Here is a 27296-nt window from a genome sequence, read left to right on the forward strand (position 1 = left end):
TGCTTTGTCAACAAAGGTCCGTCTAGTCAAGGCTATGGTTTTTCCAGTGGTCATGTATGGATGTGAGAGTTGGAGTATAAAGACAGCTGAGCACCAAAGAATTGATGCTTTTGAACTGTGGTGTTGGAGAAGACTCTTGAGAGTCCCTTGGACTGCAAGGAGATCTAACCAGTCCATCCTAAAGGAGATCAGTCCTGGGTATTCATTGGAAAGACTGATGATGAAGCTGAAACTCCAATACTTTGGCCACCTGATGCAAAGAGCTGACTCTTTGGAAAAGACCCTGCTGCTGGGAGGGATTGAGGGCAGGAGGAGGGGACGACAGAGGATGAGATGGTTGGATGGCATCACCGACTCAATGGACATGGGTTTGGGTAAACTCCAGGAGTTGGTGATGGACAGGGAGGCCTGGCATGTTGCAGTCCATTTTCAGGCACAACTGAGTGACTGAACTGCACTGGACACCACTCCTCTCCTGGCCATTAGAGCTACTTTCCCCATCTCTTTTCTGTCAAAACTCATGGCTTCAGCAACCTTCTAAATCCACACTGAGAGCCACGACCTGGCTTAATGACTGTGTAGCTGAATGTGTAACATAAGTTAGGCCCACAGAAGTCGCTGGGTTGCAGGAGAGTCCAGCAGGACAGGAGGACTTGGTGGGGTAGGGGAGGGACCCTGAAGATGAGTCCTGCTGTTGGGAGATGATGCTCCATGAGTAAGTCTGCTCTGACCTCCTTAGCACACAGACACTCAGGCACATCTTCTTTCTTCCCAGGCATTCATGACATTTATGGCCCCAAGACACAGGCAAAGATGAGGCAAGTGCTTGGGAGCCCTTGATTCCAGGAAGGAGGACTGACCTGGATGAGCCGGTGTAAGACCAATTTGCACACTTCCTTCTTATCGCTGAATGAAAGCTCCTGCTTGGTCATGAGGACCCCATAGCGGCTGTAGAACTCAATGTATGTCCACCTGGAAAACCAAGGCAGACCTGAGGAGGCAGGCTGGAGGAAAGCTCATGCTGTCTGTGGACCCCACAGGCTTACTTGCCACTGTTTGGGGGGCCTTGACCTTTGACCCAGAGATGCTGGGACACCGCCCAAGCCTCACCTGAGCACACTTGTGTGCTCCCCGGATGACTTCTGTTAATGCTCCACTTCAACAACTGTCTTCCCCGCCCCCTCCAGACCGCTGTCCCAGGAGCCCTGGGGGGGCAGCAGGTGACCCTCACTAGGACAGATGGGGTGGCGGGTGGGGACGGTGGCCTCTGTCTACCATGCTGCCCGTCTATCACCCTCTCTGACCTTCCCACAGCATGGTGGGATATCTTATGGACAGATCTGCCGGAACACAAGGCAGTTCCTCCCTTGGTTCTCAGCACAGACCTGAAGTTGGGCACTCTTCCCCCCAAATAAGGAGCTGACAACATACCTAGAAGGGTAGCTCTGGGCACTAATGCGAATCGTTTCTAAGACGCCACAGGCTCGCAGCTGCTGAACAATTCTTTTGGAGTCAAACCTTAAGGACGATTTGATCATGTATTAAATCATCATAGTTGACAAACAGGCCCATAAACAGTGTAGCAGACCTGCCCCGAATGTGAGCTCCTGGGGACCAGGATCTGCCTGTCTGACCCCCAAACCCAGCAGATACTTGATAAATACGTGTTGGATGTCATTGAGGGTAGCACCTCTGTGGAACAGTTCAGAAGCCACACGGAGGACACGGAAAGGACCAGTTGATTGTTTCTTTTTTTTGGAGTTTCAAATCAGCTTTCTAAAGACTATCCAGTGTGAATTAATAGTTGAAGAATGTATGATATTTGAGAATAGTTCCAATTAAAAGTAAACTATTGAAATTTAGGTTATTAAAATAATAAATATGAAGCAGAATATATATACTTGCATAAATATATAACTTCTTTAATCTACCATTCTTCGTTATGATGGTATGCCATCACTTGGACTAAGAGGAATGTATTCCCTAGGTCTACATCCAAACTGTTGTTCTGTACTTACTACAATTTTGAACCACAACATTTTAAAAATATTTTATGTCTTGATAAAAAACTTTAAATTATTGTAAGAAAACAATTAATAAATAACCAACATTTAGGAGAAATAGATCATGGAAATCTGCTTCAGTTTTTAGATTCAAATGAATAAATGTTTAAAAGTTTTTGGTAGATACACAGTAACTTAATTCCAGTAATTTGACTTTCAAAATATTTACCTCAAACTAACTTTTTAACATCTGTTTTACTCTTTATAGTATGATCATTTAGAGGGCTCCAAAAAAACCATATGCTAATCTTAACAGATGCAGAAAAGGCTTTCAACAAAATTCAACATTCATTTATTATAAAAATTCTCCAGAAAGTGGTAAAGAGGGAACCTACTTCCACATAATAAAGGCCCTGTATGATAAACCCCCAGCAAACATTATCCTCAACTGGGAAGAACTGAAAGCATCTCCTCTGGGAGCAGCTGATTCTGACCAAGATGGCAGGAGCAGCTTTGTGGGGAAACGACAACCAGAGTGAGAGAAACATCCAAGTTCCCCATCCTAGCACCTACACGTTGCTATGTTCCCTGTACAAGACACTCCCCAGGTGGCCCTCTGGCCTAGGTCTGACCCTCTGAGGACCCCAGACACAGGACAGTGCAGCCCCTAAGGTGCCTCTCAGCTCGAGTCACCTAAGAGACCCTCTGTAACTTCTACTCGTGGGTTCGGGTCTTCCTCTTGGGGCCCCAGAGAACAAGCCTAAGACCTCATGCCAGGTTTGAAGGCAAAACTTCAGACCCCTCTACAGCCTTTCTCCTGCAAACACATACAAATTCTCACCATCAAGGAAAATGTTCTGGCTTTCTCAGTTGCATAAGCCCTAGCCGTAGAATAATTCTTTCAATCTAGCCCCTTTGCTTAATCCCGGAGATGAGCCGGCTTAGCCAGAGCGGTTGAACTAATACTAGATGTAGAGGGCAGACTTGTTTTGAATCATTTAAAAACCCAGAAATAGTAAAGTTCTAGACAATTATAAGCAAATTCTCCAACATCATGACAGAGACGGCTTTCTCGGTGTTTGCCCCCACCCTCCTCTGTTGCAGAACACTTACTCAAAGGGCAGTTTCTCATCATTTGGCTTAATGCATCGGACATAGTGGGGAGTGGTGGCGTTGAGTGTCTCCATGAGCAAGTACAGAGAGCTGCGGAACTAGGAAACAAGGTCAGGCGACAAACATTGCCCTGAATATAATAACGCTCAGATGAAGGTTAAAAGAAAAAAAGGGCCTCTACTGTATAGCACAGGGAACTCTGCTCAATGTCCTGTGGCAGTCTGGATGGGAGGGGAGTTTGGGGGAGAATGGATACATGTATATGTATGGCTGGGTCCCCTTGCTGTTCATCTGAAACTATCACAACATTGTTAATCAGCCATACTCCAGTATAAAATAGAAAGTTAAAAAAAGAGGTTCAACCTTGATAAGTTACTCAAGAAGAGGAAAAATGAAATTCATGCATAAACATCTATTATGAAAGGTTTTAGTCTATGACTGGGTTTATCTCAGCATATCCTGCTTTTACGGACAGAGGAGTTCTCTGTCCAATACTCCCCAACAGCCAAGGGCTTAGTGAGGCAGGTTATTGTGCAAACATACAGTTTGCTCAGAGGTGGAGGCACCATGACAATGAACTACTACTCTTCTTTGCATTTATATTAGATTTGAAGAAGCCCAGTGCCAGTGTCCATGTCCATGGCTTCCTAGGTAATGCAATGGTAAAGAATCTGCCTGCCAGTGCGGGAGACATAAGAGACATGGGTTCGATCCCTGGGTCTGGAAGATCCCCAGGAGGAGGGTGTGGCAACCCACGCCAGTATTCTTGCCTGGAGAATCTCATGGAGAGAGGAGCCTAGCAGGCTATAGTCCAAAGAGTCACAAAGAATCAGATACAACTGAGCACAGCACAGTGTCCAGGCCCAGAATGGTCCCACCCAGCCCTGATCCTGCCCTCAGCCTGGCTGGGCCCTCAGCCACTCTCTGGGTACCTTGCTCCCCACGGTGCTCCGGAAATGCTTGTTGTTTGGCTTGATGACTGGCTTTGCAGATTTCACTGTGATTGCTGAACCAAATGGGGAAGAAGGAACTGGATTTTCTTGAAAAAAGTTGGCACAGAGATGAAACTAGGAAGAACAGAGAGGGTTTTAATGTCAAGTGTTTGCCCACAGTCCTCAGCTGGTATAATCGAGGAAAAGGTCAACATAATCCCAACCTGTCTAAACCAGTGGTGGGTAAAGTAACAATCCGGGCCAAATCTCAGTTCCACAAGGGGATCGCCCTCACTGGGGATGCCTGATGGTTTCTTTCCCAGGAATGAGAGCAGGAAGGAAACCATGTGAATATCTGTATGTGGGTATCGCTCCACCAGTCAGAAAACGAGATAATCTTCCTCCTTCTGTGCCTTGGCTCATGTTGCTTCTGCACTTGGAACCTCTTCCCTCCTAACCTCACATTCTCAGCCCCACAGATTTAACTGTTGTTCAGTCACTAAGTTGTGCTGGACTCTTTGTGACCACATGGACTGCAGCCTGCCAGGTTCCTCTGTCTTCCACCGTCTCCTAGAATTTGCTCAAATTCATGTCCAATGAGTTGGTGATGCTATCTAAACCCTACCCATTATTTAAGGTTCTATTATAATATTTTCAGCCCCACTCCCTTCAGAATACCTTTCCTGGTATCCCAGCATGTATTAATTCCAACTTCCTCTGAGTTATCTTAATCTTTAATCTGTACCTTTTTTTAAGAACTACTTTCTACTCTGCATCACTTTTTCCTTTAAATGCCTTATCTCTTAGAGAAGACCTTATGTTTTCTTCTTTTAAATCAGACATTGAGAATCTCCTCTGGGGGAGAATTCTTGCCTGATGTATCCTGTAGCCCCCATGGAACAAGTAAATGCGAAATTCCCAGGCCTCTGATAGCTTGTGGGTTTAGTGGAGAGACCCATCTGTGCTTCATGGCAATCTGAATCCCTCTTGAGGAATTCAGCATGCTGGACCCCAAGCTGGCCTGGGGTGAGTATACATACAATCGGTGAATTACGTCAACTAATTTGGTACACAAAATACAGACTATTTCTACATTGAATTCTCTGTCATAGATCAATTTTAATAACTGAAGTTTCCATGGCCTGTGATTTATTTATGACCATTAGGGGAAGTGCTCAGGCTTATTTAGGAAACTGTCAAAACACCTGAGCATTAACAAAGGACAAGGGACCTTCAAAAACAAGGAAAATAAGTATGATAATCAAATCTTCACAAAAAATGAAGGACTGTGGATGAAACATCCTTATTCTCAAACTTTAAGAATTTGAGTTCTTAAAATTCTTAAATTGAGAAAAATGTTTAAGGAGGAAAAGAAAAAGCCAGAAGTTACTCTTACGGTGACACTTCAGCACATGGTACCATGGATTCAAGGAGCCCACGTTCGCAGAGCAGCATCCTGCCTTGCTTTGGTTTCCTTGAGCACTTACTTAGCACTGCCTTCCACGAATTGCTCTCATCTGGGAGGTAGGTTGCTCCCTGTGCGATGTGAGCTCCTTGAGGTCAGGAACCCTATCTGTCTTGTTTACTGCTGTTTCCCCAGAGTCTAGGACCGTGCTTGGTGTATGGTAGGTGCCCTATAAATATCTGTGAGTGAAGGTATAAAGTGTGAATGACTTTTTAAATGATCATCTTCACTGTCCTTCCTCTCTATCATCGGCACATTTGATTTTTGATTTTGCATGTAGTAAAAATTTGAATGCTTTCAGAAGCTAGAAACATATTTTAGTGCCAATTCTAAAATGGTCATTTTTTGTTTATATATGAAACCACCTTGAGTGGCATCTAGATTTCTAATGAAGAAGGACGATACAGCTGGGATTAAGTATCTTGGACTAGTACTGGATCTTCTGAAGCATCTGGCCAGCTTGGTATCCTGTGAAAGTTTTTTGTTTTCTGGGTAGACATTCTTATACAGTATTGTCTTTAAAATTAGATTGTCTCTTCTATATTGAAAGCATTTTTATATTTTCTAATTTAAAAATTAGTATTTTCTTATAGTGTGCAATAAAGCTGAAGAAGGATGTATGGTTTTTGCAAATACTTTAAGAGTAGATAAAATTTTAGATTTGTAAAATTAACATATTGTACTGGCACAAAATAGTTTTAAATTATATTTTAAAAAGCTCTCTAAAATTAAAAAAAAAATACTCATCACTATACTAATGAGGATGATTTTTTCTATGTAGAAGCTACAATTTATTGTTACAAGACAGGTAACATGCACATGTTTCTTTCTCTTGATACACATCTAGGTCCATGTCAAGTACACAATGAATAACATCAATTACCCTTTAGTACTTTACAAACCTTGCTTGCTCTCAGGATTTCAACCAGCATGTCATAGACGGTATCTCTGTTCTTCTCAAGGAAGCCTTCACATTTATACTCTACCTATGCAAACAAAGGCGTTATTTCCAAAGAGGCAAAAGCTGAAAGCATCTAAGTACCACAAGTTTCTTTTTTTTTTTTTTTTAAGAAAGATTAATGAAGGGGCTATAAAAGCAATGTTTTAAAAAGAGATCCAGTTTCTGTTTGTCTCAGCAACCTTATTATATTATAGAAATCTTGGAAAGCTGGGGCTGTGTCATCTGATGGGAAGCACTGTGTTCTCCCACTGCCTGGACTTCTCACTGGCCACTCTACACTCACCTACACTCACCTGTTAGTTTCCACTGGCCACAGGTGGGTGACTGTTCCCTGTTATATGTGCAATTAATAAACGAAGACCTCACTTAGGGTTCTCTTTGCCTTTGAAGTCACCAGGAGGAGCAGAAAAGCTCAGTGGTATCCTCTGAGTTCAAACAGAAATGTCTTCCTGAATCAGCATTAATGTGGTAGAAAGAAAAGAAAAACTGACCAGCTGACCACACAGCTTTCCAAGGCACAAAACCCTTAGAGTCAGATTTACAGTGGGTTAGAGTTTGGTTTAGAAAAACCCTCCATGAAGCCCTTTCTGATTCATAGGCTTCTTGAATCTGTAACAACAAAATAGCCAGAGTGGCTCCTTAAATATTCAAATCTCTAGTTAGTGACAAAGCTACAGTCATCAAAACAGTATGGCACTGGCATAAAAACAGACACATAAATCAATATAACAGAGCAGAGAGCCCAGAAATGAACCCACACTTTTATAGACAATTAATCTATGACAAAGGAGGCAAGAGCATACGGTGGGGAAAAGACAGCCTCTCCGGTAAGTGGTGTTGGGGAAACTGGACAGCTACATGTAAAATAATCAAACTGGACTACTCCCACATCATGCACAAAAATAAATTCAAAATGGATTAAAATTTAAATGTAAGACCTGAAAACATAAAACTTGTAAAAGAGAACACAGGTAGCATGCTCTTTGACATTGGTCTTAGAAATACTTTGGGGGATATGTTTCCTCAGACCAGGGAAACAAAAGCAAAAATAAATCGGGCTACACCAAACTAAGAAGTTTTTACACAGCAAAGGAAACTATCAACAAAACAAAAAGGCCACCTACAGAATGGAGAAGTTATTTGTGAATGATATATCTGAAAAGGGATTAATATCCAAAATACAAGAACTTAGATAACTCAACTACAAAAAAAGAATCCTATTTCAAAAATGAGCAGAGAATCTGAATAGATATTTTTTCAAAGACAAACAGATGGTCACCAGGCACATGAAAAGATACTCAGGGCTACTAATCACTGGAGAAATCCAAATCAAAGCCACAGTGAGATAAACCTCACACCTGTCAGAATAGCTATCATTGAAAGGACAACAAATAACAAGTGTTGGTAAGGATGTGGGGAAAAGAGAACACTCGTGTACTGTCAGTGGGCATGCAGATTGGTGCAGCCACTATGGAAAACAGTATGGAGTTTACTCAAAAAATTAAAAATAGAATTACCATTTGGTCCAACAATTCCACTCCTGGGGGTGTGTGTGTGTGTGTGTATATATATATATATCAAGAAAACCAAAACACTAATTCAAAAAGATATTTGCACCCCTGTTGTTCATTGCAGCACTATTTACAGTAGTCAAATTTCTGGACTGTTATTTTAAAATGTGATATTCTTCATAAATAAAAAAACATTTTAAAAATTGTGAACAAACAGGCTCTTGGGGTGCTGGAATGTGGAGGCAGAGAGGGTGTTCAGGGACCCCTGACAAGGACTCTGCTTTGTCCCATGGGGAGGAAAGTATCCTTACTGGTGCACAGTTTGGGTTAGGAACCAGGAACGCTGGCTGGCTGTAAATACACCCGTGTGAATAAAGCACGAGGACTGTTGTGTAAGTTCTTCCAGGCTGGTGTGTGAGCCACTAGATAAACAAGCAATGGTGTAATAAATAGAGAGCTTTCCCAGGAGACTGTCTGCAGGGACTGTGTCCCAGGCAGCTGAGTGTCTCTGTCTGGGCTCTGAGGACCACGGCAAAGTGTGCTGACGTACTGTATCTAAGCACAGCTGCCTTGTTCTGAAGATAATTTTATTTTCCTGGCTAATTAAATTGAGAATGTAAGCTAACGCTATGGCATGTGTGGTTTCTTCCCTCCAATCCACAGTCCACACAAAATGCAGCGTTGTTAGCTCTCTTAAGAGGATCCTCTTAGAAGTACCAAATGACAAGAATTAAATGTACAGAAACCATGTACTATAGACAGGGTCTCTTGAAGTAAATCCCATATATGTGCTTTGCAGGAAGTCTGATACCTTTTTTTTTTTTAACTTGGGATCACAACTGAAATTATAAAGGACAGCTAGAAAATATAACTTGCTATATCAACACTCGTTTCATGAGCATCTCTTCAGGAGCCTATGTGAAAAACTAAAGCACTAAAAGGCGATCATGTTTAACAGCGCTCCTCTCGCCCACACAGGTTATTACAGCTGAGCAGCTGGCTGTCCCCTCCACTGCCCCTGTGGGCACCCAGGCACGACCAGCAGACTGACCCACAGCATCAGTGGCTAGGACACACAAGCCCAGGCTGTCCCCACAATCCCAAGGTGCAGGCCAGGCCACAGGAGTAACACCCAACTGGGTAATAAAGCAGACAGCAGGAGTTTTCTTGAGGAAGGAAAGTAAGATGAGGAAGCATGTTTAGGGCAGGTGGCTATGGTGAATTGTCTTCTTATCCTTCCATCTTCTAAGCTTTCTTTAATTTGATTTTTTAAAATAATTTTTGAAATTAAAGTAACATTTTTCCATAAGAAATTGGAGACATACAAAGAAAACAAAGATCACCTAGAAAACCCATCATCTTGAGTCAATCTATGTTACCAAAGTAATAAATAAATTATGACAATAGAAAAGCAAAGGGTCAAAAACAAGACATAGCTTTCAGTGTAGGAAACACCTACTCTGTCTTTTTTAAAAGTTTAATGTATTTTGGCTGTGCTGGGTCTTAGTTGTGGCACACAAACTCTATGTGTGGCATGTGAGATCTAGTTCCCTGACCAGGGGCTGAACCCAGGCCCCCACACTGGGAGCATGGAGTTTTAGCCACTGGACCACCGGGGAGGTCCCTATCCAGTCTTGATTAGAACAATTTCATAGAGAAAATAAACTGATAAATGGTTAATGAACTTACAATAAGCCCCAAATCAGAAATGAGGTCCACTGGCAATACGTTTATCTTTAAAAAATATAATCGAAACTCATGTATTATGTGATAAAGCCAAATTGAGAACTGTCTCACACACACACACACACACTTGCATACACACAAGTATTCCTCATCACAGCCACACGCTAAGTGTGACAATTCTGACCAGAAAAGCCCCTGGCTTGCCTGCTCATCCCAGGGGACAGCTAGACAGCTGTGGGCAGACAGCTCTGCTCCAGACTTTCACTGTACCTTATCTGCAAAGTGCTGGATGATAAAGGAGGTGTTTGACATTCTGGGTTTTTCAAACAAAGAGTTTTTGTTGACAAAATTATTATACAGCTTTTGAAGCCAGTTTTCATCAGTCCCATGTGGTAACTGGAAGAGAAAAACAAACCAAATAGCAAGTAAGACAACTAGAGACAAAAGATTAACCAAGGGGAGGAAAAGTGCTAATTCTAAGAAACCAAGATGAGCTGCACTTCCAAGTGGACTGCTCGACACGGGAGGCTCCTTTTTTAACAGCAATAGAGGCAAGAGTCTGTCTTTGATCTTATTCTTTAGAGTGATATTTCAATAGACATTTTATCACTGCTCTTTTAGAAGAACAAGATGTTACCAATGAAAAGGAAACAGTGATATAATCATATAAGGATGAAGGATTTTATTTCTGCAAAACTGGCAGTATTTTAATATTTTTTCCCAAAGTAGTCTAAAGATTCAGGAAAAAGTAGCATAAATTCCATTAGGTGAAAACAATTTTTATTCTTGGTTGAATGGAGAAAGGTTGGCACCGAAATGTAGTCCTTTCCATCTCCTGCCTCAGGAAGAATTTTTCTTTTGTTTTACTGCCTAGTTAATAACTCCCTCCTTGAACTAAGGTCTTAACTACTTACACTAAGCTAGTTGCAGAACTTGTTCTTGATACTGGTGATTTTGAAGCTATCACCAGCTATATTCAGCCTGAACTCTGTGAATCTAATACTACATAGTGTCCAAATGACATCTGCAAACTTCTTTGTGACACTGGTCACCTAGGGACTATCTCTGTAGTGTTAGTCACTCAGTTGAATCCGACTCTTTGCGATGTTAGGGACTGTCGCCCGCCAGGCTCCTCCTGTTCATGGGATTCTTCAGGCAAGAATACTGGAGTGGGCAGCCATTTTCTCCTCCAGGGGATCTTCCCAACCCAGGGATGCAACACAGGTCTCCTGTGTTGCAGGGAGATTCTTTACCATCTGAGTCAACAGGGAAGCTCTGTAGATTTGGTACAAATATTCCTAGAGCCCACACTGGACTCTGAACCCTGCCTCCAGTAGATCATTCCAGAATGTTTGGCCTTGGTGCTAGCCTTTTAATCTTACATCACTGCAGGGACTAAAACATAGGTGGCATCAGAAAGGATGGTTTCTGAGAAGAACCATGGAATTGAGAATTATAGGGAGAAAATACCAGTACGTCTTCAACATTATAATCATGGACAAGTGAAGTCGTTCAGTCGTGTCTGATTCTTTGCGACCCCAGGGACTGTAGCCTACCACGCTTCTCTGTCCAAGGGATTTTCCAGGCAAGAGTACTGGAGTGGGTTGCCATTTCCTTCTCCAGAGGATCTTCCTGATTCAGGGATTGAACCCAGGTCTTCCACATTGTAAGCAAGACGCTTTACCATCTGAGCATGGAACGGGGTGATAAATCTTTGGAAAAAAAATGTGTTTAAACATTAAAATATCAATTTCCAACCAAAAAGACCAAATATCGTCCTAAGGGTTATTTTTTCCTATGGCCCCATGAAGGCCACTGCTAGGCTGACTCACTATAAAGTTGTTCCTCCCAGAGGGTAATAACAATAGGAAAATTCCTAGAGACTCTTTTCTCAATTGTATGATGTTGATTTTTCAGCTGTACCTCCCAGTGGATGACTCATGGAATCAGGAAGTAAGAGAAAACTCAATTCCTGTTAGTCATTAACAACTGGAGTGTGGTCACTTGCTGTTTCCATGTCTACTCTATATACACACCCAGAGACAGCTTCAAAGGGCTCCTCCCTGCTGGACATGACCTAAGAGGTCATGCATGTTACCCATGGGTGGGCTATACATGCTGAGGGTGGGAGGTTTACCCGGCCTCCTGGGGTTCCTGCTATGGACTGCTGTCCCAGAATTAACAGCCAATCAACTGGTAATTGATCAATCAGGAATTTACATGTAGATTTTTAAAAATTCTATTTGGAAATAGGCTCATCTATTATTGCTCTGAAGTTAAAGAAAATTATTTTTAAAAGTTACCAAGCATTCTTCATCCAGTAACTCCAAAATGCCCATTTTTGCTTCAATCAGGTCAATGACTGGTTGGTTGTCATAAAAGTCTATCAGAGTCCAAGGAATGTCTTCCTTCATATACTCTTCTTGTTCAAGTTTAAAGACATGCTGGAAACCCACAAGTTAATATAGAAAGTAAAAGAGAGTATTAGTGTGTGCTTCTGAAGAACAGGACATAAACATTTGGAAAATGTAGGCGCATGACTTGATTTGTAATGTTTATGGAAGCCTTCGAGGTGCATGTCACTCCCCTTTCCCACAATCAATGCTGCTGGGGTCCTAACCTGGGTCTAGTTGTCATCTTGCTGCCCAGGCTGAGTGGGTCCCCACATCCTGGGGTGTAAACTCTGGGCCAGCCTGCCACCTTTGGCACTCAAGGCGGTCCTGGAGCCTCTCCCTGCTCAGCCACTGCTGCTGTCAAACATGGAGCCAGTCTCTTTGATTGGGTTAAGAGCAAGCCCACCCGAGAGGGCTGGCTGTGGGGCCAGTGTGAGAGGCTAACAACTTGAAGAGCTTTGTGCATTACTTGTTTGAGCCACAGGGGTACAGGAAAGGCTTCCCAGAGGGCTGGCTCAGGCTCATCCTGGCTGCAGGTGGCAGAAGGGGGAGGGGTTGCGAGGAGAAAGGCTCCCATGGGAGAATCCCACTGGGAACTGCAGGAAGCCCAACAGGTGGCTGGGAACTGGACAGTGCCCACACAAGCTAGAAAGAGAGAGAGAACACACAATGGTAATGGCTGGAGTAATAGATGGGGCTGCGGAGGACGGCAGAGGGGAAATCATGCCAGACCAGATTCGTGGAGAACCCCCAGAGAATCTCAGTCCTGTGGCCTTTTCCTGGGGGCAGTGAGCACCCATGGAGTTCATGTCGAGACTTAGGTTCTGGAAAGGTAACTCAGTTTGGGGGTGGGAATGGCTTTGAAGAGGCCAGTACTGGAGGGGAGAGCCTAGACAGGACTCAGCCCAGGGCTCCTCAGAGGCCGGACACTGCAAGGAAGGGGAGTAAGAGCAAAGAGGCTGGGTGAATGCAAGGCTCAGGACACCGGGTCAGAGGTGGGGCTTTAACCACAGAAGGGAGCATAGACGACACCGAGGCCAAAAGAGGAAGGTGGCAGGGTCCCTTTGTCATGGCTTACCTCCCAGAGGCTACTCAGATGCAGGGGGCCAGCAGAGGCCAGATTTATGGGACAGGAGCCAGGAGAGAACTCACTAGGGCTTATATTTTAAGTCATTACCCCTCCCAGGAGGATCTGCCTATTGATAGATGACTCTAACAACATCAAAGGGCGAAAAATAAGGATTTAGTGGAAGAGGAGGAAAGGCAGAATAAAAAAAGAAAAGAATGGAATTTCAGCCTCTGATGTGTTATTTTCAGAGTGTCTCGCATATGCATCATTCTAAGGTTGCGGTGAATGTGTGTGTTGAGAAGTAAGGTGGCCCTGGAGTCCGGAGAGGGGCAGGATCCACATGTACTATTTGACTTCAGGTGAGTTATGCAGCATATCCACTTGGAATAAATCTTAGTTTCAATTTTAAATGCTAAACTTCCAGGGAATCCATGAGAATGATAACAGAGTACAAATGTGGGGTGAAATTTAATGCTTATACATGGATTAACTCTGGAGCAAGGAATAAGAAAGCAAAGAAGCATTTACTGAATATCATTCAATATTAAGTCTTCTCTTCACAAGAATACTAGGAAAATACAACTGACCCATTTTCAAAATGAGAAAACTGAGGCTCAGAGAACCCAAGGCCCCAGGGGAAGGAGGTGGTAGATCTGAGACTCAAATCCACTTCCGTTTCAGCAAAAACTCATGTTCTCTATGATGTCACACTATCTTTTCCTCACGAGTTGTGTGGGAGAAGCTGAATTTCAAAGACAAGCAGGAGTTCTCCAGGTGAAGAGGAAGGGATGGGAAAGGACAGGGGCAGGGAGGTTGTGGCAGAGAGTAGGTGCAGATACCGAGGCTCACAAGGACCAGAGCCTGCAGGAAACTAAGCGACTTGGTCTGGCTGGAATGGGTCTGTATCCAAGAATGGCAGGTGATGAACTGAAACAAACGTTGGCAGGTGCCTCCACAAAAATGACATCGGATGGGAAGGTGCAGTTTCAAGAAACAGCCACAAGATGGTGCAGTGAGCCAGCATGTGACTCTTTAATGCTGGTGAGATTTGAGGAGGCCAAGAGCCAGACTCGGACTCGCTCCCTGTTCAGACAGACAGACAGACAGACACAGCTGAGAGCTAGTTTCAAGAAGGCAAAAAAGTCACCTACCAGGTTAAACTGCTGTTGCAGCTTTTCATTAGCATAATTGATGCAAAACTGTTCAAAGCTGTTCACATCAAAGGTTTCAAAACTGAAATACAATTTAAACTAGTTAAGACATAACTTGAAGGACATACATACTTGCTTATAGGTTAGTATTCTTCACAACTTTAATAGTGTAACTGTTTTTTATGTTTTCTGTGAGTTTTAAACATGCTTCAATTCTTGTTTTAACCATCCTAGCAGTCAGCTTTTAAGTCTCGTTTTTCCAGGCTGCCCCAGGAAGGAATCTGGTGTGTACAACACACCTACTCGAGGCAGGCACTAACGTAGGCATGTGCACAATATGGCATATCACATAATCTGTACAACAACACTGACATCAGCCTTATTATCCTCAGTTCACAGATGAGGAAACAAGACTGAGAAGTTCAAAAATTTGTCTGGGTCACACAGTCAGTGTCAGACTTAGCTATGAGTCCACCTGACTGTAGCACTTCTGCTCCCAGTGAAAACAGCAACATTGTCTCCTGTGCCCCCACTCCTTGCTGAAGGCAGAGGCAGCACAGTTTTGCCTCCCAGAGGGGCGCTTTCATAGTCCTCAGAGGAAAAGAGCAAGGTCACAGCCCAGCAGACCCCTTCAGGCCCAAGGAAGACATGGCCCCACCTCCGTCTTCAGACTTTTCAATGGCTGCTGCTGGAGTTGCAGACCCAGGAGCTGAGAAGGCCGGGAGATAACAGCATGGAGAGTGGCTGGAACTGTGTGGGACCCGTGATAACCAGGTCTGCCCTACAGGATGGTTGCTGCTCAGCTCGAGCCAGCTGTGGCCATGGCTTAATCAGATCAGGATGTCTGGTCACCTGACTCTCAAAGAATCCAGAAACCTGGACTTTTATGTGAATTACCCCACTCTGTAAAACACGATGTCAGAGAAGGCGATGGCACCCCACTCCAGTACTCTTGCCTGGAAAATCCCATGGATGGAGGAGCCTCGTAGGCTGCAGTCCATGGGGTCGCAAAGAGTCGGACACGACAGAGTGACTTCCCTTTCACTTTTCACTTTTATGCATTGGAGGAGGAAACAGCAACCCACTCCAGTGTTCTTGCCTGGGGAATCCCAGGGATGGGGGAACCTGGTGGGCTGCCATCTATGGGGTTGCACAGATTCGGACACGACTGAAGTGACTTAGCAGCAGCAGCAGTAAAACACGATGTAGGCTGAACAGAACTGGGGCACCCGATCCACCACCTGGGCAGAGGAGCGTTCCTGCCAGGAGGAATCCGAGCACTTTAGGTGTTGGTGCTGATGCCCATCACCACACTTAACCCTAACACCACCCTAGGTGAGGGGCTGCCCTCACCCCACTGTTACACATGACGGTCAGAAGAGATGGTGACCATCACAGAGTGGTGCCAGACACGCGAAATCTGACCCCAGCTAGTGGTGACTCTAAAGCGTTAGTTCTTAATCGCTCTAATCCTGAGAGGTTCCTGCCAGCTTCAACCACGGGTCCCCTGGGAGTCTCACGTGGCTGAGCCCATTTGGCTCAGTACAGAATTTCTGGGGAGGTTAAGGTCCCAGACTGTCCATGGAGCAAGAGGAGAACCCAGAGCCCTGACAGCCCCATTCCACTAGTGCCCTGTGTGATCGAGAGGCTCGGCCAGCTGGACACTGCAGACAGGCCACAGCTGGGCCTGGAGGGGAGGCAGAAGGGCCTCACTGTGCCCTGAAGCCCACAGCTGGGGTCAAAGGCAGGACTTCCTAGGGTAGAGGCGGGATGTCAAACATCAGTGACATTCCTTTTCCTGTTCACATCGGAATAATCCTTATGGTTTGTAAAGATGCATTCACAATTTCTTCCATTTGACCTTGGTGATATCCCTGCGAGAGAGGCCCCATCTTACAGACACAGAAACTGAGGTTCAGTGACACCCTCCAGGCCACACAACGGGTGTGGTGCAGTGCTTACTCCCTGGGGTGTGACTCCCGGCCCCAAGCCCTTCCAGCTAGGCGTCCAGAGAACATAAACACCTGCCTGGCTAGGGAACCACAAGCCTCCATGACGTCCGGAGCTGAAATCTCAAGGCTCACAGCTTGGGCTTTCATTGTCTTCATGCAGGGTAACTTTCCCTTTCAGGCCACCTTATTCCCAGCTCACCCTGAGCTCAGCTCTCGCAGCAGCTCCAGGTGTGCAGGAATGAGGGCTAATCCACCCATGAGCATACTGGAGAAAGGCATGAAAGGATTCACTGCAGACAGTACACTCCTATTTAAAGGGGAGAGCTTACTTTTTTGGAGGGTGAAATGAATTCATGGGTGACAAGTGAGCATGTTACCGTTTAAATGTTTAGAGAGGGGTTTAATTTTAAAATTTAAATTTAAAACATACTCTAACAAGTTCTTAAAATTTTACAGTTCCTCCTGTCTGAAGTTAGCCCACTTAGCCAAAAATTCAAATTCCTGATTACCGTGGTCTATCGGCTTTGTGGATGCCTGCCTGCTGTTCTCCTGACTCCTAATTCTCAGCTGCCCCCTCTCTTCCTGGTGCCTGGTTAACCAGTGGCACATCCATCCACTTATTCCTTTCCCAGGAGCCACCCCAATCTCTGATGGCCTCTTCCTCCACTAAAATTTAAGTCCCAACAGGGCAGGGGCCAGATGTCTGTTCTGTTCACCCATCACACCTGACACAGTTCCTGGCACATGAATATGTGTTCTTGAATGAGATAATATATTCTTAAAAATAAAGGGCTATTTATTTTTGAAAACACAGAAAAGAACAGAGAAAAATATAACAATCACTTATTTCCATCACAATGAGAGAGACTGTTATTAAGCAGGACTATTTCCATGTAAAAGTCTACTTAGATGATTACTGGCTGCTCAAATCCTTACTTTTAAGGTAAATAATTTACTAGACTACCCCAGCAATGTAAGAGTTTTATAACTGTTGACAGATACTATTAATTGGGAGTCACATGTATTAACTTAGAACCCAGATGGCAACCCATTCCAGTACTCTTGCCTGGAAAATCCCATGGACAGAGGAGCCTGGCGGGCTACAGTCCATGGGGTTGTGAGAGTCTGACAAGACTTAGTGACTAAACCACCAAACCACCACCGTGTTAAACAGGTAACACCCCTGAGTCTATTTCATACGAAATAACTATTTCTCTATATTTGGGTAGAAATTCTGCCTGCCTCACCCTGCAGCAGGTAGCAGCTGGCCAGCAGAGCTAGCTCACCCCTCCATATGGGAAGGGAGGAGGGTGAGTTGCTTTCTCCAGGGTGTGAGGGGCTACTCGCCAATCCAGGTGGAATACTCCGTGATGCCTTCCCTGGGAAAATCTGCCCTCCCGCTCTGAGAAACCAGGGTTGGTCCTGGGAGGGGAAGGGGTTAGGCGCTTGAGGCCAGCCTCTAACAAACGAAAGCCCAAGTGCTAACTCCTCTCAGAGCTGGCCACCATGCTGGCCGGGCTTCCCTCCCTCACTCTCTCTGGCTACTCTATTCTTTAAGTGTCTTTAGGATGAGTCTGACCCAGAAAAGCAGGACTGGGCAAAGAAAAGAAGCTAGAAAAAACCCTCCAGTGTGGTAACTTGATCCACCAAATATATCAGAATTCATGGAGAATGGGGCAAACACATGACCCCTATGATCCAAGAATGGAAGAGGATGTAGGCATGAGGGGCCTGGTTGGTAAAAGGCTCGGGTCTGAGCCTGCCTCTGGCCCTGTGCTCGTGGGCAAGGTGCAGGGCCTGTGGGGCTGTCAAGTGGGAGAGGCATGTCAGGGTTCTACACTTCATGTGGCCTCTGCAGGAAAACAGAGGTGGGTGCAATCTTCACGTGGTACTGGGTTCTCCCACCAGCAGCGCAACCATGAATGAGTCTTCCTAAGCCTTGGTTGTTTTATCTGTAAAATGGGGACAATTATAAGGTTGTTTAAGGAATAAAAAAGTGCATGGAAACCACTCAGCATGGTAGTTGGCATGCACTCTTCATGTTGGCCATTCCTGATTTAGAATTTTTTTAATGCACCCTCCACAAAAGACACTGTAGCCCAGGAGACTGTACTTAACATCCATAGACGCAAAACCAGAGAACACCATCTTCCTGATCATGTGAAACACAAAAGAACAACCAGACTAAAAACGACCTAAAGATAACAGGCATTTGACATTTAAATGAGGAAAGACAAGCTCACCGAAGAGAATCTTACCCATAAATGTCCAAAACACCAATAAAAGTGTGCTGCTTGCCTGAAAACTGCAAGGCTTGGTTAATTCTCTCCACAATGTAGTCAAACAGGTGAGCGTAGATCTTTTTGGCCAGTGCATCCCTGGCATTGACAGCCTGGGGCCTGGTCATGGGCTTCACCACTGTCTCGGAGGTTGTGACGATCTTGCGATTACACAGCCACTGAGCGACTCTGCCACTCTCCAGGCCCAGGAGCTCACAGAACACCTCCAGGTGATCATCATCCTCCTTCAGAAACAAAAGACACAGCTCCATCAGGCCATCTAAACTGGCACTGGCCCACTCAGCTGTGCCCCTCGACCTAGGCACGATCAGGCCTCACAACACAGAGCCAGGCCTGGGAGTGAAGCAGGAGGGCCCGTGGGGGCATGGAGCCTGCACCTGGTCCTAGGCTGGGCACCGCTGTGGTGATGCCAGGAGATCCCAGGCTGTACCCTACCCAGATTTTCCTTCTGGCCAAAGAATGTCAGTAGTGATGTTTAGGCCACAGAAGCAATCCTCCCCCCTCTCCCGTGCTTGTGGACACAGCCTTAAGGCCTCTCTCTGCCCTTTTGTATCACACCCAGGCCACCTGTCAGAGCCAACACTTGCCCTGTAACTCTTTGTGTAGCTGGGGTCTGCCCAGCGTGGGGTCTGGCCCAGGAGAGACCTCAGCGTGTTGTCAGGGAGAACGTGGTGGGCTCCCTGAACTGAAGTGGTTTTCCAGCCAACGTGAGGGCTATGGTGGGGGACTTCTGGATGTACAAAGTGAATCTTGTTTCTCTCCCAAGCCTGGGCATGAGAGCTGCCCCACTGGCCAGCAGACGAGGAAAGGTCTGCTCCTGCTTTAGGCAGCAGGAACTAGGGGTCCCTGTCACTAGGCAAGGAGATGCAATCCCATGTGACTGCATACCACCATTCCTCTTGGGCAGGGAAAACTTCCCAGATGGGCTCATCTGTAGACAGCATCTCAGTCAATTGGGAAAATCACATGACTGCATTTAAAAAGCATCAGGTTATAGTGGCTCTAACAACCTAAAAAGTCCTACCACCTCCCTACTGCCCACCCACATCCCTTCTGACCAATATCACAATAAAATAAAGCATGTCAGGACTATGAGGTTTGGTTGAGCCATTGGTTTCCTTCCTTCTAAGCAGGAACCCAACCTTCTGAGACAAAAACACCCAGCTATAGGGGGAAATGCAAAGGGGCAGCAAGTTTTAAAATGTAAGATGGCTTCATTCAGATTGAATTTGCCCAATATTTCACATTCTTGATGCAAATGAATGAAAATTATTTTCTACAAAGATCTGACATTTTTTGTGTGTGGGATTTGTCTTCTAAGATTGATAGACAAAAGATTTTTAGTCTATCAATTTTAATTCCTTCTCCAAAATGCTACCTTCACAACAAACTTCACAGAACAGAGTTCAAAGCCAGGGTATTTGAAAGTCGTATCTTCAGTCTATGTGAGTTTCAGAAGAAAAAGTGCAGAAGCCCATTTCTGAGGTAAATGAGCCAAGACCCAGTGGGAGAACTACCCCGCACATCTTCCAGGGCTGTCATCACCTCCTCCAAACTTCCCAGTCCTTTGTGAACTGACTCTGCAACGACTGGATACTGGTGGGGATGGGGCAAGGCACTTAGTGTGATAATCTGAAGAATTACTTCCTGGTTACAGGGCAACAGGACTGATGCACTGAGCCAAAAAACACATCTTCCACATCTGCTCAGCGCTCTCTCCCCTTAAACCATAGGTACCAGAGCTGAGAAATGAACATGTGTACAAAATTAACAATTGTTCTCATCGGTTGTTCTGGAGGCATTGTTGTAAGACGGAATGTCTCAGTCATATGAAAAATTCATGTGTTGAAGTCTTAACCTGGAAGTGGGGCCTTAGGGAGGTAATGAGGTTTAGATGAGGATGGGGTCCCTTGATGGGATTAGTGTTCTTATAAGAGGAGGAAAGAGAATAGAGCTTGGCTTTTCTCTGCCCTGTGAGGACACAGCAAGAGGGCAGCTGTCTGCAAGCCAGCATCTTGAGAACTCAACTGTGTTGGCACCTTGATTGTGAACTTCCAGACTCTAGGACTGTGAGAAAATAGATTTCTGTTGTTAAGCCACCCGGCCTGTGATATTTTGTTATGACAACTGGAATTGACCAAGACACACATTGTTAGTACAAAGCTTTAACAGCAAGGAGATTTTGCATTTCACAGAAACATTGTTAACATGTGACTGTCCTCGTTACATGGATATTGCTGAGGATAACCACATACCTCACACCAAAACATAGCATTTGTTGCCTAACACACATAGACAGAAACTTATCTTGTGTCCATGAAATGATGAAATCGGTCACAAAACTTACATGGAAGCCTATTTCCAGAGAGGAAGCCAGCACCATTGGTGTTTCATTCAGGCACGTGTCAGGAGGAAAGACACCTCTAGAGCCCTTGAGGTTCTTCACGATCTGTGCCCCTCCCCCATACACAGTTTCTGACCTCACCCGCCACTTCTCCTTTCTCTCACTGTCTTTGCATTTACCAACCTTTTGGCTATTTTTTCAATAACACTTCCTGCCCAAGGGCCTTTGTACCTGCTGTTCCCTCTACTTGGAATATTCCTCCTCCAGATATAGACACAATTTCACTTGCTTACTGAATTAGAAAGGCTTTCTCTGGATGCCCGATTCAAAAGGCACAGCCTGTCCCCACCTATTCTGCTATACTTTCCTTTTTTAAATTTTCGGCCATGTCCTGTGGCATGTGGGATCTTAGCTTCCTGACCAGAGAGTCAACCCACACTCCCTGCATTGGAAGTGTGGAGTCTTAACCACTGGACTACCAGAGAAGTCCCTATTTTCCTTCTTTTAAAAAAATAATTTGTATTTATTTTTATTTTGAGCTGTGCTTAGTCTTTGTTGCTGTGCAGGCTTTTCTCTAGCTGTGGTGAGTAGGGGCTGCTCTCTAGTCGCGGTGTGCAGGCTTCTCAGTGAGGTGTCTTTTGGTGAGGAACACAGGCTCTAGGGAGTGTGGGCGTCAGTAGCTGTGCTACTCGGGCTCAGCAGTTGTGGTTCCTGGACTCTAGAGCAGACTCAACAGTTGCGGTCCATGGGCTTAGTTGTTCTGCAGCATGTGGGATCCTCCCTGACCAGGGATTGAACCTGTGTCTCCTGCATTGGCAAGTGGATTCTTTACCACTGAGCCACCAGGGAAGCCCCTTATTTTCATTTTTAATGGTTATTGCCAGCTGCCAGAGCCTATAACTTTTACTGTGTCTCCTCCCCTCCATTTTCTCCCCCTGATCAAAAGCTTCATGAAGGCCTTCTGATGTTGTTTTGTTCACTGATGTTTCTCCAGAGCCTACAACAGTGTCTGGCACATAGCAGGCTTTCAGTAAAAATCTGTTGAATAAAAGGAAACCACACAGGGGCTGTGTTTCCCTCTTCTCTGCTGTTGCAAGGGGCAGAAGCTTTCCTCTTTGAAGGTAACGCATGGAACCCCCAATCTTCCTTGTTCCTGTTAAACTAGTCTCCCTAGTAGGTCCAGTGTGCCTGGTGCTGAAATACAAAAGCAGGGTAACCCTGAGAGCTTCTGCTGATCATCCTCCCAGCACAGGATGGGGGAAACAAACACATATCTTACGCTGATCACTGATCTCTCGTTGCCCACTGCTGCAATCTGTACATTGCCCAGATGTAGGATGGCCGCCAGAACCTTAAAAACGTCCATCTGAAAATCTTCCTTGAAACCTGAAAACAAAATGTTTCCCAAATTAGGAATATTCCATTTCTTCTCTTGCATAATCACTAGTAAGATAAGCACGTGAATTCTTTCAGGACCCTCTAATACCGTCAGTGCCAAGAGATGGGACAGGGTACAAGGGAGTGGACCCCAGGGAGAATCTGGCTCACTAGTTTGTCTCTCTAGTTTGACGTGTGCAGACACGCAATGTAAACTGTTCGGCCCACCAGGCTTCCCCTCTGTGGTGGCTGCTAGGAAGTTCAACTCAGAAATTAATATCTGAGAAACCATTTCATGTCAGGTTCCTGGGAGAATTGGCTCTCATTTATTCTGTATGTTGTGCTTACTTTTTTAAATAAATAAATTTTTAAACTTTTTTTTTTAATGTGGACCATTTTTTTAGAAGTCTTTATTGACTTTATTACAATATTGCTTCTATTTTATGTTTTGGTTTTTTTTTTTTTTTTTGGTCTGCAAGATATGTGGGATCTTAGCTACCCAACCAAACTCACAGCTTCTGCTTTGGAAGGCAAACTCTTAACCACTGAACTGCCAAGGAAGTCCCTGCTGTGCTTTTTTTACTGGTATGTTTTTTTCTTTTTTGTTCACAAGCTCCCCAAATGCTTTTTATGGTGGTGCTGGAAGGACTCCATTTGCCCCTCCAGCTCTGCACCCTGCTCTCTGACCCAGGGGCCTGGCCTGTTTGGACCAAGGTGATGGGTTTTCATGCCCTCTGGTTGGGTCTGGCCAACTGGTACCCTGTCAGGAGATCAGAGAACAGGAGGAGAAGGTATTGGTACATCTCCCCATCTCTTTCCTTGAAGTTGCCTCAGGCTGGCTGTGCAGGAGGTATCTATTCCAGATCTGGTGCTGACTTTTCCCAACCCTCCTTTCAGGCTCAACTAACACCCCTGTGCCCAAACAGAAAGAGTTGTTATTTCCAGGCCCCTACTGCTTCTTGCAGCCCTCTCAGCCCCACACAATTTGCAATTTGTATTTGCTCCCTTGGTAAATAAACTCTCCTCCTTTTATCTTATTTGAATGTGCCCCATGTTCCTTGCATGGGACCTTGACCAATACTGGTGGAATATCACTTGTGAATGAAAAGAGTTGCCTGCCGTATCAGCAAACAATGGATGCTGTGGCCATCAAGCTCTCAGCCACTATCACTGCCCCCAGGGGTGCACCCTGAGGGGACTCAGGATGGAGAAAAGCAGAATACTGGTCCTAGGTAGCTAAGGTGCCTATCAAAGGAATGATTTCACTGAGCCCAGACTGTTGCATCTTCCCATATATATGATAGAAAAGCGCTAAATTCCTTAATTTGAGATACCTGGTTTTCTTTAACTAACAGTAATATTTTGATGTTCTGACTACCTGGTCTTTGCTGTAAGACTCCTATATATCCTGGCTCCTCCCTTACCTCTTCAGAGCAGTCCCTCAGAGCTGTCTGAGAGGCTGCATCCTGGGCTCAAGCCCTGCTTTGTCTACTGAATAAAACATAATTTTCAGTTTTAAGGTTGTGTATTTTTTTTCAGCCAACAGGAGACCCTCACTTCCTCCAGCAAAAAAGCAGCAGGCCCTCAATGCCCAGAAAGAGCCATTGTGGTCACTGCTGCTTCCGACTTGAAGATACCTGGAATATCTCAATAGCAGCTAGGTCATGTTCCAAAAGAATTTCAAAACCTGGAGAGTCTTCTCTCCTTCAAAGATCACACAAAATCAAAGTCACATATGATTTCATTTGCTATATGACTCAGGGAGTTCAAACTGGGGCTCTGTAACATGCTAGAGGTATGGGAAAGGGTGGGAGGTGGGAGAGAGGGGCGTATGTACACCTATGGGTGATCCATGTTGATGATGTATGGCAGAAACCAAATCAATATTCTAAAGCCGTTATCCTTCAATTAAAAATAAACAAATTTTTTAAAAAGTCAGATATGATTTCAAACCAAAATTACATAGATGCCTCCAGTTCAACCAGAGTCCAGACATTTGCAGTCACCCCATTTCAAGCTAACATTTCCATCTGAAGGACAGCAGATTCTAAAAGAAATAACCTCTAGGGCATCACCATGATAAATGACAGGTAAGTGATGAGGAAAAGCAACTAAAAATGCAAACCTGGAGAATCTGCTCTGGCACTCCCACTCTCTGCATAATCCATGACTAAGCCCATGCCTTCCAGAACTGACAAAACTGAAATAACAACTCCAAAGCAATGACTCAAAGAAAGAACTTAAGACCTTAGTTAAGTAATTCTCTTCAGTGAGATAAAATCCTTGCAAAAGCACAGATGGCTTGAAGTGGGTTTCAACAAGAAACACAGTGGTCAAGTTCCTTGAACCTGAGGTCCAGGAAAGATCTGTTTCCAGAGTTTTCTTTCTGACAGAGATCTTAATGGTTAGGCAGAGATCAAAGGATAAATTAAATGAGAGTCAGCAGAAGAACAAAGGAAGTAAGCTCTTGATCAAAATGCACCCCATTCTGCTCCCTCAGGGGGTAACTTGTGGTCTGCTAAGGTCCTTGAGATATTGTGGTTTGTATTAAGAAATATATAAATTGGCCTTCATCTAGTTTCTGGCACAGAACTTCTAAAAGCCTGGGAACTTCCTAAGTGGTGAGAGAGACTTCTGTCTTTCGGTAATGAGGCAATTTTGGAATGCCCCCTGGGTCATGTGTGGATGGGGCCTGGTTGCCAGGGGAAGCAACCCTGCGATGAGAGTGGGAACTTTCAGTCTCACCCCTCAACCTTCGGGGAGCAGAGAGGCACTGCAAGTTGGACTGACTGCCAATGGCCAATGATTTAATCAGTGTACCTGTACTGAAGTCTCCATTAACCCCAAAAGGACAAGGTTTGGAGAGCCCTGGAGTGAACCCATGAGACTGGGGAGAGTGATACACTCAGCACAGAAGTTTTTGCTCCTTCCCACATACTTGCTCCTATGTATCTGTTCCAATGGGCTTTTCTTGAGCTTTATATTCTTTCATAATAAACTGGTGATATACTAAGTAAAATGTTTCCCTGAGTTCTGTGAGCTGCTTTAGCAAATTGGTTGAATTCAAGGAGGTGGTTAAGGGAACCTCTGATTTACAGCCCTTCAGTCAGGAGCACAAGTAACAACCTGGACAGGAGGCTGGCACCTGACATGGCCGGGGGCGGGGCTGAGCCCTCAACCTGTGAGATCGGATGCTTTCTCCAGGTAGACAATGTCAGCACTGAGTTGAACTATAAGACACTCGGCTGGTGTCCAGGGAATAGCGCGGTATGGGAGACCCCCGTCCCAGCAACACATTGGAATTGGGTACCAGAATCATTGTAGTATGTCAGAAACAGAGCCAGAAGAGAAAGAGCATGAAACTCTGCATCAAGCATTATCCTGAGTACTTTCCACATGTCACCTCATCTAATCCTTACAACTATATAAAGTACTAGTATTTTTTTAGGCTCCAAAATCACTGCAAATGGTGACTGCAGCCATGAAATTAAAACATGCTTGCTCTTTGGAAGAACAGTTATGACCAACCTAGATAGCATATTAAAAAGCAGAGACATTACTTTACCAACAAAGGTCTGTCTAGTCAAAGCTATAGTTTTTCCAGTAGTCATGTATGGATGTGAAAATTGGACTATAAAGAAAGCTGAGTGCCGAAGAACTGATGCTTTTGAACTGTGGTGTTGGAGAAGACTCTTTTTTTTTTTTTTTTGTAGAGAAGACTCTTGAGAGTCCCCTGGACTGCAAGGAGATCCAACCAGTCCATCCTAAAGGAAATCAGTCCTGAATATTCACTGGCGGACTGATGTTGAAGCTGAAACTCCAATACTTTGGCTACCTGAATCGAAAAACCAACTCATTGGAAAAGACCCTGATGCTGGCAAAGATTGAAGGTGGGAGGAAAAGGGGATGACAGAGGATGAGATGGTTGGATGGCATCACCAACATGATGGACATGAGTTTGAGTAGGCTCCAGGAGTTTGTGATGGACAGGGAACCCTGGCCTGCTGCAGTTCATGGAGTCACAAAGAGTCTGACACAACTGAGTGACTGAACTAAACTGAACTGAACTGTTTCCATTTTACAGAGGGGGAAACTAAAGCACAGAAAGTCTAGTGAACTTGCCAAGGTCACAATCACACTGCATGTGTCATGGCTAAGCAATTTACTGCCAGTGACCGCTGCAGTGTATGAAAAGACCCATGGAATCACAAAGCTGCCCTAGGTCACCCCAGTGTATCTAAATGTGATGCTCTCCTGACAACCCCACACCAGGCAAAGAAGTGTGAGCAGACTCCAGAGGTCTGTTTACTGGGTGTGCTGTGAAGTGGATCTGGGTACTGAGCTGGATGACCTCACTGCTAACCTTGCCTGTCTCTCCAAACTGTCTCCATAACAAATCACAGCAATGGACAAATCAACCAGCAAGTACCTATTTAGCAATGACATTTTAAGAAAGGTATCTGCCCAAATGTGTTATAAGCCTATGTATGATTCACATTGGGTAGTCTGCTCATGAGGGAATCAACATCTAAGACAGAAAACACTGAGACACAAACAAGAGGACACGACCCATGGGCTAAGTGGTGTACACGAGGTATTCACATTGTTGGAGATGTGCTGTTGGACAGAACTTTCCTTGGGGATGAAAGGTTCTTTATCTGTGCTGAACTACATGGCAGCTATTAGCTACATATGGTTATGAGCACTCAAAACACACCTAGTGCAACTGAGAACTGAATTTTAAAATTTATCTCATTTTAACTAACATAGACAATCATCTGTGGCTAGTGCTTACTGTGTTGGACAAGGAAGGTTCACAGACCATGAAATTGACACAAAGCATGAGATTATTGGCTGTGGGGGTCACAGGATGATGGCAATCTCAAAGTTACAGTGAGTTCCATATGTGAATCCACTCCACAGCAGGAAACAGGTCTCCAAAGACTGCTGAAACTTCTTTGCCTGGTCAGGGGCCCTCAGGAGATGTCCATGTTTTAGATACACTGGGGTTGAAGCTAGGCTCATGACTCCACCCACAA

At 44.8% G+C, this 27296-nt stretch overlaps 1 protein-coding gene across 3 annotated transcripts in view; it reads right to left on the reverse strand.

Moving 5' to 3' along the window:
* The window catches only part of MYO5C (myosin VC), a 119902-nt gene that overhangs the window by 58258 nt on the left and 34348 nt on the right, over positions 1 to 27296 (reverse strand). For all 3 annotated transcript variants that reach the window (XR_825014.1, XM_010836750.1, XM_010836751.1), the window contains 10 exons: positions 22160 to 22266; positions 18495 to 18760; positions 14285 to 14366; positions 11975 to 12115; positions 9942 to 10067; positions 6416 to 6499; positions 4049 to 4183; positions 3117 to 3214; positions 1432 to 1518; positions 861 to 972 (listed from right to left, as the gene is read on the reverse strand). Coding sequence is in view for 2 of the 3 variants with exons in the window: in XM_010836750.1 (XP_010835052.1) it covers positions 861 to 972; positions 1432 to 1518; positions 3117 to 3214; positions 4049 to 4183; positions 6416 to 6499; positions 9942 to 10067; positions 11975 to 12115; positions 14285 to 14366; positions 18495 to 18760; positions 22160 to 22266 (1238 nt within the window). In the remaining variant the exon portion in view is untranslated. The remainder of the gene's footprint in view (positions 1 to 860; positions 973 to 1431; positions 1519 to 3116; positions 3215 to 4048; positions 4184 to 6415; positions 6500 to 9941; positions 10068 to 11974; positions 12116 to 14284; positions 14367 to 18494; positions 18761 to 22159; positions 22267 to 27296) is intronic.

The sequence above is a fragment of the Bison bison genome, unplaced genomic scaffold (genome assembly GCF_000754665.1).
Source record: "Bison bison bison isolate TAMUID 2011002044 unplaced genomic scaffold, Bison_UMD1.0 scf7180017864066, whole genome shotgun sequence".
Lineage (NCBI taxonomy): Eukaryota > Metazoa > Chordata > Mammalia > Artiodactyla > Bovidae > Bison > Bison bison.